The 13,546-nt window shown below is 39.5% G+C and overlaps 1 protein-coding gene across 2 annotated transcripts in view; it reads right to left on the bottom strand.

The window, feature by feature from the left end:
- kcnh8 (potassium voltage-gated channel, subfamily H (eag-related), member 8) overlaps positions 1-13,546 on the bottom strand; it is a 79,014-nt gene that overhangs the window by 49,264 nt on the left and 16,204 nt on the right. The window contains exons 2-3 of one of the 2 annotated variants that reach the window (XM_012874267.3): positions 9,941-10,174; positions 836-967 (exon numbers count right to left, since the gene is read on the bottom strand). In XM_012874267.3, coding sequence (XP_012729721.2) covers positions 836-967; positions 9,941-10,174 — 366 coding nt within the window. The remainder of the gene's footprint in view (positions 1-835; positions 968-9,940; positions 10,175-13,546) is intronic. The other variant, XM_036145008.1, reaches the window with a different exon arrangement.

Genomic DNA, 13,546 nt, shown 5'->3' with positions numbered 1-13,546 from the left:
TAAATCATAATGAGCAGAAACTGACTAACAGGAAGTGAATCTACAGATAATAAACAATACTAAAAGGTAAAAACACAAGCAGAACTGCACAACCCCCAGGAACCTAAAACTAAAGCAATCAAACCTCTAGGGATTCTGACATAAAGACTACTTTACTAAAATCATAAAGAGCAGAAGAATAACTAATCACAGGATCAAAATGAAGGAACCAAAACTACAGATAATAATAATAAAGAAGTGAAAACACTAACAGAACTGCACGCTCCCCAGGAACCTAAAATCAATCAAAGACCTGGGAACTGTGACAACAACCACTGTCAATTTTGAACATATTACATTCATCCAAGATTAGAAAAGGCACATATAGGATATTTTAAACATTGAAAAACAAGATAGTCTCCTTATGACAGACTATGAGCTCGTTTTGCAGCTACAGGATGTGCACACGTTGTGTTTGTTTAGTTAGCCAGGAACTCTTCTGAATAACAAACGTATTAGAGTCTAATGTAATGCTGTCCATGCAACAGCCAAAGCTTTATCCACGCTGCCACATGTAGCCAAGCACACCGGAAAGGCTACAACATGATGGCTTTACAAGAAAATAATGACTGTGTGTCAATGGCCCATGAAAGCCAAGTTTGTCTTGGCATTCATTAAAACCTTGTTTTTTCTCATGATTGTACAGTATTTGCAGCAATTTACAGTCAACCATCCACTCCAAACATGTGTCTACTACTGTAAGATTTGGTTTACATTGATAGATACTACTGTTTCCATCTTCTGTGTAGAAAAATGAAATCCATTCAACAGTATTGGCATCCACATTTATGTCTACCTTCTTTCTTGTCCTCTTGGGTGGTTTTGGCTTTAGTGTCGGTGATGTCCTTAAATGAGGCCAGAAACAGCACCACGTCCCCCTTCTCATTCTTAATAGGCACAATGTCCAGGAGACACCAGAAAAGAGCAGCTGAAAGGGAAGAACAGCCTTGTTAACACTAATAAACACCATCTCTGGTTATGTTCTGAATGGATCTACTGTGTGTGTGTGTGTGTGTGCCCGCACAAACCTACAGTTCTATACATTCCTGTGCTGGCTAATGAGCCTGTCTACAGCTGGAACTCACTAGAGGGAGGTTGATAGCCCAAAATAGCCCAAGCCAGTGTTTGCCAGACACAACAGGAGTGAACCTATCTCTGAGATTTTTGTCGAATTGATTGCTTTTGTGTGCTCCTGTAAGAGCCATGGAAGACCAACAGCAGACATAATATTAGGTAACAAGCTCATTTTGGACAAATACACATAGTATACAGTTTTTTAGATAGTATTATCAGCATAGAAATGTATTTTCCAAAAAAAAAAAATCAGAGGAAATAAAAGTTTTGTTTTTTTAACATTATGGTCAGCTAATGTTGGGTCTTGGTTTTAATTTGTGTTTGTGCAATGAATATTATTGTTATCTATTTCTTGCCATATTCAGTTATGTATTATTGTCATTAGACTATTTGCATATTATGTGTTTAGTTTCTAACTAATTTATTGTATACTTTCCTGTGTGCATTATGGTTGGTTGTTCTCTGTGTTTATTAATCTCCTCAGTTCCCCTGCTCACCTGATTGGACTCACCTGTATGGGCTCTAATCCCAGTCATATATATGTCTTGCTTGTAAATCAGAATGTGTAGTTGTAGATCAAGGTTTCCACAATGTAAACCAAAATGTCTGAGAATTGTATCTTAGTGCATCCATAGATATGAATTTATGTGTGTGAAAAAGATTTTCATTTCTTTAAAATAATTACACATTTTTAAAGGTCTGATTAAAGATGCAAAGCAAAATGTAAAATTCTGCTGTGAGTTTCAGCTTATAAGTATAAATGTTGACCGGGATTTATTTTCCTCTCTGATTGGTCAGTGTCATACCAATCACAAATGTAACAACCCAATCAGAAAACAGATGGGTCAAGACTGACTTATGCTTGTCCATTTGGTTGTTGTGTAGACCTGTGCGGACGGTACCTGAACCCAAAGATGCGCTGTAGACATTTATACTTGATGCGGACATAAGTGCAATACTTTCTAACAACTCAGGGGGCAGTACTCAACATAACAGTGGAAACACAGTAAACAAGAGAAGAAACAGTTACACGTCACACACCCAAAATGGCCGACAGCAGTATTGTAAATAATCATAAAGAACAGTTTGGGTGTCTATGGCAGCTAAATAGAAATAAACAAAGAGTTAGAGACATATAAGAAGATGGTATGTTCATCCTTTGCATAAAGAAAGACGTTGAATAAAGTTCTAGTAGTCATGGTCTTTGTCTACATTCCCTGTATCAGACAACTCTGGCTTTCATGTTTTATGAAAACACAAAGGTTTCCTCCTTGGACACCTTCCATCAAAGTTAAACTTGAGCAGCATCATTCTCATGACAGAGGCATGCACTTTCATATCAAAAGTACCAAGAGCCTTCTGGGTCCTGTGATGACATTTTAAAGCTTTTTAGCCTCTTGTGGTCTGCTTTCAGGGCGGCCAGACCTGAGCATGTTGGCACTTGTTCTTTAGAGACCTCTTTAAGTTTCTCACCAGATTTATATGTTGCTACAATTAGCTTTCTGCAGGTCTCGGACAGTTCTCAATCTTACCAATGTGTTCACTCTCATTTGCACACCAAACTAACATAAGGTTTAAACGGCACCTTAGTACAACATTATTATGTGGACATAATGCGGTAGACCTGTGTTTGATTTTAATATTTTTAAGTGGGGATAAATGTGTGTGTTTCCAAATTCATTTCTCACCAAAAACTGCCTTTTTGAAAAGTATTTATTTAAGTTTTATCTTATATTTATGAAACTTGAATGCAATAACACTGTTAAAATCAGTATTGTCCATAAGTCCAAATATTTTACTAAACACATTTTCATAGGGTGTCCACAAGACATTTCATTCCAACAAGATCATGGTTTAATTCTTTCATTCAGGAGGTTTAATTGAATTCTTGATCAGAAGGGATTTCCCATGGAGTTTCCTCTCATTACTCCCACTCACTAAACTTCTCCTTGCAAGGCGATAATCACAGTGTTTTGGTCTTTGAATGTGTTGATGCGAGAGGGAAAGTCTGCGTGTCTGTGAGAGAAGGCGGCACTATCAAGCACACAGCACGAGAAGGAGCTTTCCTGATTGCGATCATGCGGAGCTCCCTTTTCTTAGACCCACAGACAGACAGAGGACAAACTGATTCAATCAGCCTCGTTTGCTTCAGGACTCTGCTGTGGCCGATGGAAAAAGAAGGGGATGATGAAACAAAAGAGCATTAGAAGGCATAAGAGGCAGCATGGTGGGAGGCAGATAGATGAATCGGCAGAACCATGTGGAGGTGCGAACCATAAAACACGAAAAATAAAACCAGAGTGATACAGGAGTGATTGAAAGCAGATCCTCTGCGATGGTACTAGCCAAGTCGTGTGTGTGTGTGTGTGTGTGTGTGTGTGTGTGTGTGTGTGTGTGTGCGTGTGTGTGTGTGTGTGTGTGTGTGTGTGAGAGAGAGAGAGAGAGAGAGAGAGAACAACACTTAGCTGCAAGCTAAATTAAATTTATTTAAAAAGTAGCCTAATCAAATACATACACAGAAAAACTGTAAATCACAAGTAAATCACAGCTACACATTTAATATTATCACAAAGGACATTAGCCATTTTCAGATGTCACACAGCATCATTAACAGTCTCCACAACAGCTGTCTTGGAACTACTGTGGGCCCCAGGTGCAAAATACAACAATACATAAAAGAAGAAACCTCTTCTTCATGGGCAGTTGTCTTTTCTTAGAAAGTCATTGTTTTGTTGGGCTGTGAAGTTATTAAAATCAGGATACTCAGGTTAAAGAATAGTGTATTGGAGTAAGGTAACTTTAAAAATGTGCAAAAATGTGCATGTATATCTATGAATATAAAGAAAGACTTTTTCCAAGAATGAAAGAACAGCTTATTGACACTTATTGTGTCTTTCGGGAGTAGTGATGGTTATGAAGTCTTAAAGCTGCTGGGAGGAAGGATCTGCGATATGAAGACACTGTACAACAGTGACGTTATTGTTGCCAGCATCCTTCTGTCTCTGACAACCTGCGCAGGGACGAGGGGGGATCCCAGGACACCATTGACATTCCTTATGTGCTTATGTAACTTTTCTTAGCTTTAGATATGCTGCTACTCCTGCAAACTACAACACAAAAGAAAACCACAGAGAACAAAAGGTCTTCAGGGGTGACCCCTGCACTCCGAAAGGCCTCAATCTCCTTAGCAGGTGGCGTCTACTCTGATCCTGTCATGATCTTAAGGTCTTTGGTTTTGGTTTTCATTCTATCTTTTCAGTATTTTCCTCATTATTCATTATGTGCAATAATACTTGCCATATTGTGTTGTTAGTTTTGCCCGTTGAGGTTTTCCACATTAGTTAATGTTCACTATTGTCAGGTGTTTTTCTAGCCTCCATTTTTTCTTGTGTATTTCTCAGCGTTGCCATGTGTCATTGTTTTATTCATTACTTGTTCTGTACTTTTCGCTAGGTTCCTTTAGTTCCTTCCTTGCATTCCTCCCTTTCTGCGGCGGTTTATCATTCTCCCTCTGCCAGAGCCAACAGTTACAGTATTTAGCTGATCCTGTTCACGTGTCACCTCGTTTTGCCAATAGCTTGCACCTGTTTTCCCCATTATTTAAGCCTTTGTATTCACAATTTTTTGTTTGTTTCCTCTCTCCGTGCCCAAACTTCTTCCTCACTGTAGATAGCAGTTTATTGATAATAAAAAGCCTTCAAGTTTACCATGCTGCTCCCATGTGTATGCATGTTAGTCCAGAATTATGAGCCATGACAGATTCATCCTGTAAAGACCAACAGTGTTGTGACTCCTGTCTAGTCTATTGTTTAGGTGAAGATTCAAGTATTTATAAGAATCCACCATCTCAATGTCTGTTCCCTGGATGTTTGTCACTGTTAGTGTGATGGGTAGGCGCCTACAGAAATCTACCTCCAGCTCCCGTGTTGATGAGGAGGTGGTTCAGCTGCCACCAGTTCACAAAGTCCTGAGTACTCTGAGTCATTCTACCAGTGAGGTAATCCAGTATTCACTTGAACAGGTGGTGGTTCACTTCTGACAACTCCAGGTTGTTCTTCAGAGATCCTGACTGAAAGGTGGGTCAGATGGTGCAGAAGGTGAATGATGGTATCATAATCCCTGAAGCCAGGGAGGTGGTCAAACTGCAACAGATCTGACGAAGACCTCATGAAACAGAGAGAATGATTGAGTACCAATCTCTCGCAGGCCTTCATCAGATACAAGATAGGTGCTACCAGCCTGTAACTGCGGAGGTCCTTTTGGTGTATGGTCTTTTGCACTGGTACAACATAAGAGGTCTTTCACAGCTTTACTTTCCCTAGTTTCTGACTCATGTTGAACATATATCCTATGATGCCACACAGTTGATCTGGACAGAACCTCAGGAGCCTGGAGTTGATGCCATCCAGGCCTGGAGGGCTTCTTCATCTCTTCAACGTGCATGTCATAGCTAGTTCTCTGAGTACAAGGGGTTTATACACAGGCTGGATATGAACCAGTCTGGGATCTCAGCCCCCTCAAGAGAGGGAAAGGTGGTGAGCTGTATGGCTCCTTGGTGTTGGCATACAGTAAATCCAGTATTTTATTGTCTCTAGTGGAGCCCATTGAGGCTTATTATCGGTTAGAGCCGTCAATTCATCCACTTTGTTATGAAGGGATCTCCCATTTCCCAAAATGATTGATGGGATGACGGGTCCGGACCTTATCCTCCAGTTGCAACATCCCATGCCCGAGCAGCTCCCGCTCAGCTCACAGGGAATGTTGGGTCACTTGGTGGGAGGCTGCACAGCGGAGCTACAGAGAGCAAACAACTGATATTTGAAGTAAACAATGGTAGCCTGTCTACCCACGTTGTCTACAAACACGGTATAAAAAACAATTTTCCACAAAACGATAAGCCCTATGTTGTGTACAAGCAAGTCTAAAAAAAAACACATAACACATCTAAAAGAAAGAAATCTCAGGGCTGAGAGGGAACAGGCTGCCAGCCTTGTGAGCAATGTGTGCATTTGCATGTAATGAAGAGCTGAACTAAAATCAATAAATCATAACCTGACATAACTCCCAGGCTGCTACAGATGTTTGCCGACTGTATTTATTAAGGTCAGTGTAGCATTTGAAGTACCTCTTCCCCTCTTATATGGAAATTAATTTGGGTCACTCAGAGACAGATGATTGACAATGACCCTCTACATGCACACAAGTGTGATGCAGCCAAAACTACAGAGGCATGAAATGGCAATGGAACAAAATGACCGGAACCATTTTCTTGCTGGTTAGGGTGTTACTCTTTCATACAAAATAGGCCCCGTGAGTAAAAGCATTCATTTGCCTATATTTACCCACATTTTATAACCACACAGTGGTTTTTGTCATTTCTTGCTAAGTTTTTGTACAAGCCGATTTGTGCCCATGTACCTAATCAATGCAAATTAGTTTATAATTTTTGTTTTGGCAGTTAAGTGTTTTATGTACGATAATATCAGTATATCTGTGTTATTTCTATATAGTGTAGCTGTGACTTTGGTTTGAGCCAATCAAATCTTAAGAAATAGGAATGATAGCCAAAATAGCCACGAGGGTCCTCCTGCAGGTAGAAAATATTTACTGGAATGGCAAAACCATATTTACAGCATACTATATGCTGATGGTAGGAAATCAGTTCAAAGTCTGAGATGTAAAACTGAGTCAAAACATCAGCTGATAGACGGCTCGGTTTTGTATTTTAAAAAGTGCATAATTTTTTTTTGTGCCAAATTTAAGGACGTAAAATGAACGGCACCCATCTAAGAAATGTTTTTTTGTTGGGCAAAGTGTAGTTAAAAATTACTGCTTTTATTATTATTACTACATTTATTTATTTAATATTAGTTACTCTGTATTGATTGATGAGTTTACTATTGTTTTGTTTTCTTTATGTCGTTTCTGCATTGTTTCTGTGTTTCACAAATTGAGTAGATTATTTTCTAAACATGACCACCCAGTGGCTTTCAAACCCCAAATATACAAATAAAGCAAACACTGGTTCACCCCAAAGATCCAATCCCCCAGCACAAACAGAGCAATGTTGTGTGTGCTGATAAGTGCCAGGAGGACTATGACCAGTTATACATCGGGGAAACGAAGCAGCCACTGGCCAAAAGGATGGCCCAGCACAGATTAGTAACATCACTGGGTCAAGATTCTACAGTTTTCGCTCATCTGCAGGCCAGCAGTCACTTCTTTAGGGATAAAGATGCTTGCATCCTGGACAGAGAGGAACGTTGGTTTAAGATGGGAGTGAAGGAAGCTTCCCCCGTCCCTTACAACGCTGTTATTGCAAGCATTACTCAGCCCCCTGGAAACAATGGACGGGCATCAGCACACTAATGACTGGTTACAAGCCTGATGGACCTCTTTTGCATATGAGCAAAAGTTTTGATTGTCCCACTTAACTTTTTTGTGCCACAGTACAAAGGTACTGCTTAAAAGGCTTAGAGTTTATCAGTAACTCTTTAGACTGAAAAAGTCTCTTGGAGAAGAGGTAAAACGTTTCGACTAAAAACCAATCCAGAAGACCTACTCAATTTTTTTTTTTTTTTACCTGGATTATTGAGATGCATCAAGACGTTTCTAATGACGCCTTGATGTGCTCATTATTTTCATTTTGCTCGTTGGGTCACTGCCTAATCAGAGAGGCACACAGCACCCACACAACACACAATTGGCAGGGCTGAATGTGACAGATAGAGAGGAAGCTGAGCAGTCAGGGCTTGACAGCTTTTTCAATTGCAATGTTTCTGGGAGTTAAACCATAAGTGCGGGATGTTTCTCACTCATGACTTTGGTTAATCGCTGCTAAATGGGCACATATTCATAAAATGCATTTTATTTCCATCTCTGTATTCATTATTTCATCCATTTATCAACCTATATTCTAGTCTAAATGTAGCTTCCTGAGATACAGGAGAACACATTCATAAGGAACATAAAAGATAAAGTCCAACATTAAAGCCACTATTTGCATATTCTCTAATAAATCTTAAAGCTTGTCGCTTGGCTTTGGCTCCGTCTGCTACTTGATAAATGATAGAGCAATAGTTATTCTGTAGGGTGCCTTGAAAAAGTACTTATGCACAACTTTTAACCATGTACTCCAGACATTCAGGAATGGAAAAGAGGAAAGTCAGTGTCGAAAGAAAGCCATAAGAAACCCTGTTTACATTTTGCCACAAACATTTAGGAAAAAGAAAACATGTGAAGAAACACCCTGTGGTCTGATGAGACATGAAAGAACTTTGTGGCCTAAAAGCAAGGTGTTGTGCAGCACCAAGTTAGCACTGAACATCAGCCTGACTGGACTATCCTCACAGTAAAACATTGTGGTGACAGCATCATGTGTTGGGATTATTTACCGCAGCAGGACAGGGGACCTGGTCAGAGATAAGAGGAAGATGGATAAAACTGAAAACAGGGTAACATTAGAAGAAATGCTCTGAAAAGCTGCATAACACTTGAGACTGAGGAAAAGATTCAACAACAATATAAGTCAAGGCATTAACGCAAATACACAAGAACATTTTTCAGATTTTATTTTGTAAAGAATTAAGAAAAACTTATTATTAGGTAATACTTATTAGTATTATTTTTGCTGCAGCCTCACTAAAGCAGGGAGCACACTAGACAATAACATGTCCGATTTCACCCCCGATTCTCAGTCCGGGAAAGTATGTGCCAATCTAGCTAGTTGTGGTCAGTTGGCCAACTTCAGTCATAACCAAACAAACATGTTTCACCTCAGGTTTTTGACACAAATCTAGAAGTAGTCGGGACCCAACTGCTAACACGTGTTGCTGACAGCCAATACGTAAAAAAAGAGCGGTTGGAACAAAACAACAGCTGCAAGCAAACCTTTAAAAGAACAAATAAACTTTATTTGTAACTAAACACCATTATGAACCTACGTGCAAAAGAGCATTTAGCACAACAACATATTTACAATTAGGTAGTGAGAAAAGATAATAACTTGAAACAAGTATTTCACATACTGAACATAAATGCAATATTTCATTTAAAAAAACATTTCTGAAAAAACATTTTTCACATAGAGCAAACCCATTTAGTATATATTTTTGGTGTTTATTTGCTAAATTCTGCCCAAATATGATACCATTGTATTATAAGCTATAAACAAAAAACATATTTAGATTGCTGCTAACATTAACAGTCATTCCAAAAGTCACAAACCTTAAATAAAAATCCCAACCTCTCAAGATGAGTGTAACAAATACGCTCAAGACTATACGAATCATATTCACTTGTGGGATGACCTTGGCATATTTTAAATAGCTTCTAATTAATTTAATGGAGTAACAGAAATATAACCTGATTTTTGAAGATACCTTCCATTATTGCTGTCTATAAGTATATTTATTTTTTCCTTCAAAGTTTCCACGAGACTTCAATAGGCTCTGTTGAACTTAGTTGGCCTGAAAAAAAAATTGTAGTCTATGATCCCTTAGCAGGGAAAACTTTTAAGTGTGTGATCCTCAGTGTTTCAGTCAGGACACCAAACCTGTTAGTGTGAACCCCCAGCCTTTTCAAACTCTGTCAAGACTGTCAAAGTCGTGCTGTGTGTCCCCAGCTAAAGATGAGCTACTTTGCGTTGGTCGTCAGCATAACATGCCAATAAAATACCAAGTTGGAGTTTGTGGTTGGGCCACAACAAAATGTGAAAATGTTCGAGGGTTATAAATACTTTTTAAAGGCATAATTTCTGTAAGCATAAGACAACATGAGAATAAAAGGAGTTAAAAAAAAATCTTATCAAACAAACATGACATTTTACCTGTTTTTGTGTAGAACATGATCTCATCTTTAAACTCCTTGCGCTCCTCCAAGGCCTCGTCAATGCTCAGGATGATGCTTTCACTGGTCTCAGGCCCGTACAGGAACTTACAGGCGCAGCTCTTCTGCATGACCTCGGTCCGAGAAAAGCCTGTGAGTTCACAGAAGCCATCAGAGCAGTAGACAATGGGAAAGCCCTTTGACATCTGAGCATTGGCCAGGATGAAGTTACTGTCTACAAAAAACAAAAAACAAAAACAAAAAAAAAAACAATAGGAGAGAAAATGGAAAGTGAACGTGAACATTATTTTCACATTTCTGGTCAGCATATTTCAAAGAAATAACTGGGGACTTCAGTTAATTGCTTTTAGAGTTTCATAATGGATGCAAGAAAATAGTTTTGCGACTGAAACTAAATTGATAAAGCAACACAAATGAACAGACCCTAGCACACACAGATTCACAAAATAAAAGTCAATGGTAGCAATAATGGCTAAATGACAAATGTATAAATAAGTAAATGTTAATTGTTTTGTCCTGATTCGTTTTCAGGAGGCTGTAATGTTGAGGCCATGAAGCAAATGGAAGTATAACGTGTTTCTCTGGCATTCTTTTGACCACAGAAGGCCGAGCAGAAAATCAAGCAGTGGATGATGTTTGAGCTTCTTTTTCGTGGCTCTAAAATGAAAAAGTTAGGTACACGAAAAAGCTATATTATTTTTTTACTGAGATGGCGGAGTTTAACCTTGAACTGAAGTCTGTGTTGATGTTTTATATAAATACAGGTTTGGGTCTATCTTCATCTAAAATGAAATGTTCCTTACTCTATTTACTCCATAATAAAGAATTTTTGAAAAAATTTGCTTCAAACATGCGGCTTGTTGGAGACATTAAGGAAATCTATAAACTTCTTAGAATGGAATCTGGTATTCAATGCTTTTGAACTAATAATTTGCAGGTAAAGATTACCTAATGATGGATATGATGAAAGATACTTACAGATGACAAATACTAATCCTAGTTGATGTCCTCTAAGTCCCACACTGTTGCACAAAGTCTGCCTGTTTCCCTGTGAGTACCAGCTGCTTGCTCTGCCCATTCTGGTGGATCCTTGGTACACATCGCCTGTTCTGGTCAGCCCCTGTCTTCTTCATCTGGTTTGTCCTGTCACTGCCTGCAACCCTTGATCAGTCTGGTTCTGCTTGCCTGCTTCACCTGCTGCTACTCTTCTGACCAGTCTGGTTTTGCCTGCATGCCTAGTCAACCCCAACTCATCTTCGCAATAAACTTTTTAAAAAAATGCACTCCGTGTTTGGCTGATTATCGGGTTCTCCAGTATTAGTCATTAGACCAACAGTGTTCAATCAATCATCCTTTATTTATAGAGCGCTTTACACACCCAAGGTGACAATCCACAGCTTACGATACATAAAAAAAATAGACCAAAAGACTAGTGTTGCACCGATACCAGTATCGGCCGGGGCCCCAATGCCGCACTAAAATGGTGGTATCGGTATCGGCGAGTACCAACAAATAGGGCACCGATACCATTTTGATGTTTGTATGTCACTTGAATGCAGCCTTTTCTCTCCTGACACTCACTAGTTCTACTGGATTCACTTTGTATTAGTCTTTTTCCTGCTTTACAAAGGTAGCAGCTTGACAAGTAGTATGCAGTTCTTCATATATACACACACATCAATTTCAAACAGATGGTTTCGGTATGGAATCGGTATCGGCCAATACTGCACAGCCAGGTATCGGTTATCGTATCGGGGCCAAAAAATGGCATCGGCGCAGCACTACAAAAGATTAAAACACCAACAGTAAATCAAATAAGAAGGGTTGAAAACTGCAAGTAAAATATTTAAGATTGTTCCAGAGTTTAGGAGCAACAGCAGAAAAGGATCAGTGTCCTCGGGTCACAAGACAACTCCTGGGAACATCTACAAGCAAGAGGAGTTCAGACATCAGACCTCTCCTGGAAACATTTTTGCGTAAAAGCTCTGCTAGATAAGAGAGTACCAAACCATTTTAACACTTGAAAGCCAAAATTGAAAAACAATCCTCTGACAGACAGCCAGTGCAGGGAACAAAATGGGGCTAAAGTTTACTAAGTACCCGTTCGCAAATGGGCAGATGTGTTTTGGACCAGTTGCAGTCGTCATAGGAGAGAGTCTTCCAACCCAGCATATAGAGAACTGCAGTAGACCAGTCTAGGGGTAATAGAAGCACGTATCGCCCTTTCAAGGCCACAAAAGGGCAGACACAGTTTGATTTTGCTAATCAACTTCAAATGATAAAAGCTAGACTGGACTCCTGCATATTGGGCTAAAGCAGTGGTGTTGACGGCTCAGAACAGGACACAATGGGGCTAAAAATAGATTAATAGATCAACAAACACATTTTTTTTGCTATGTTTGAACATGTTTAGTTGTCCAATAAATTTTGACATTTAATAGTGCTAAAAGGTTAGCATTTGAGCGCGGTGTCTGTGGGGATTGATACAGTTTTATCGCCATCATTACGCTGTCATTCTAAAAGCTGTTTTTGTTTCATGTTCACTCTGGTGTTAAAGTTTTATTCAGTCTTGGAGCTGGCAAGCTGAGGTTGTATTTAGTTTCTAATAGATTACTTTAAAGTTTCTCTGAACATCGCGTCATTTTAATGACTGAAATATAGTTTGAGGATGAAAAAAAGAGAATTTGTAAAAGCTGTTTTTTTTCTTTGTCTCCCTATAAACTCATTGTCGGAAAAATTAAGAATGCAGCTGTGGTGATTTTTCAGCTACAGCCCATGGAAGCTGCATTACAGGAGCTCCGTGCATAAACTGAATATTAACCAGTAGGTCTTTAGAGTGAGCAGCCAACAAAACTACGGCTTTGAGACGTACATGGTTTAACCTCACATTTCCAATCACCCAACACCAGCTTTTAAAACTTCAAAAATGGAAACAAATGCATCTGGTCAAGTAGCGCCTCTCTAGCTCGTCGAACAAGCTGCTCTCAGCGGACGCCGGACCGATGATATGACTTTTAACTCAGTGATACGCAGCGTGATGGGATCTTCTGCTCAAGCAGATGAAGGCCCGCGTGGGTTGAATGAATAGAGGTCATGTGCTTCGGCGAGCTCCTGATTTATCTGCCCACCGAAGACCAATGGAGCCCAGCACGTCATACTTCCTCTCACTAAGAACCCAACCTTATATGTGTCGAACAATTTGGCAGATTTGCATCTAATCCAATGTTTGTTTTTTGTTTTTTTAAATCTAGGAACTTTGATTCCGAGTGAAGTTGATGATCAGAAATGACCTGAATTGACGAGAGAAAGAAAAGCAAACCCACATGAGGGCTGACGTTCATCACAGTTAATTAGCCGATTCAGTCTCATTCTGGATAGCCAGTCAAAGCTAAGCAGCTGTTTATACCTGCCTTTATCTATGATGGCACACAGATGCAGTATACCAACAGACACTCACAGTGCCATAATGCTGAGCTGTGCTGATAGAAAGCTAATGTTTCCAGCACAATACTCATTACACACGACAGTGGACAGTGAAGGTTTGATAGATTGTGTGAAGCGTGTGCTTGTGGATTTGAGTGCATCC

Source organism: Fundulus heteroclitus, chromosome 13 (genome assembly GCF_011125445.2).
Source record: "Fundulus heteroclitus isolate FHET01 chromosome 13, MU-UCD_Fhet_4.1, whole genome shotgun sequence".
Taxonomy (NCBI): Eukaryota; Metazoa; Chordata; class Actinopteri; order Cyprinodontiformes; family Fundulidae; genus Fundulus; species Fundulus heteroclitus.
This window is presented reverse-complemented; position numbering and strand designations above follow the sequence as displayed.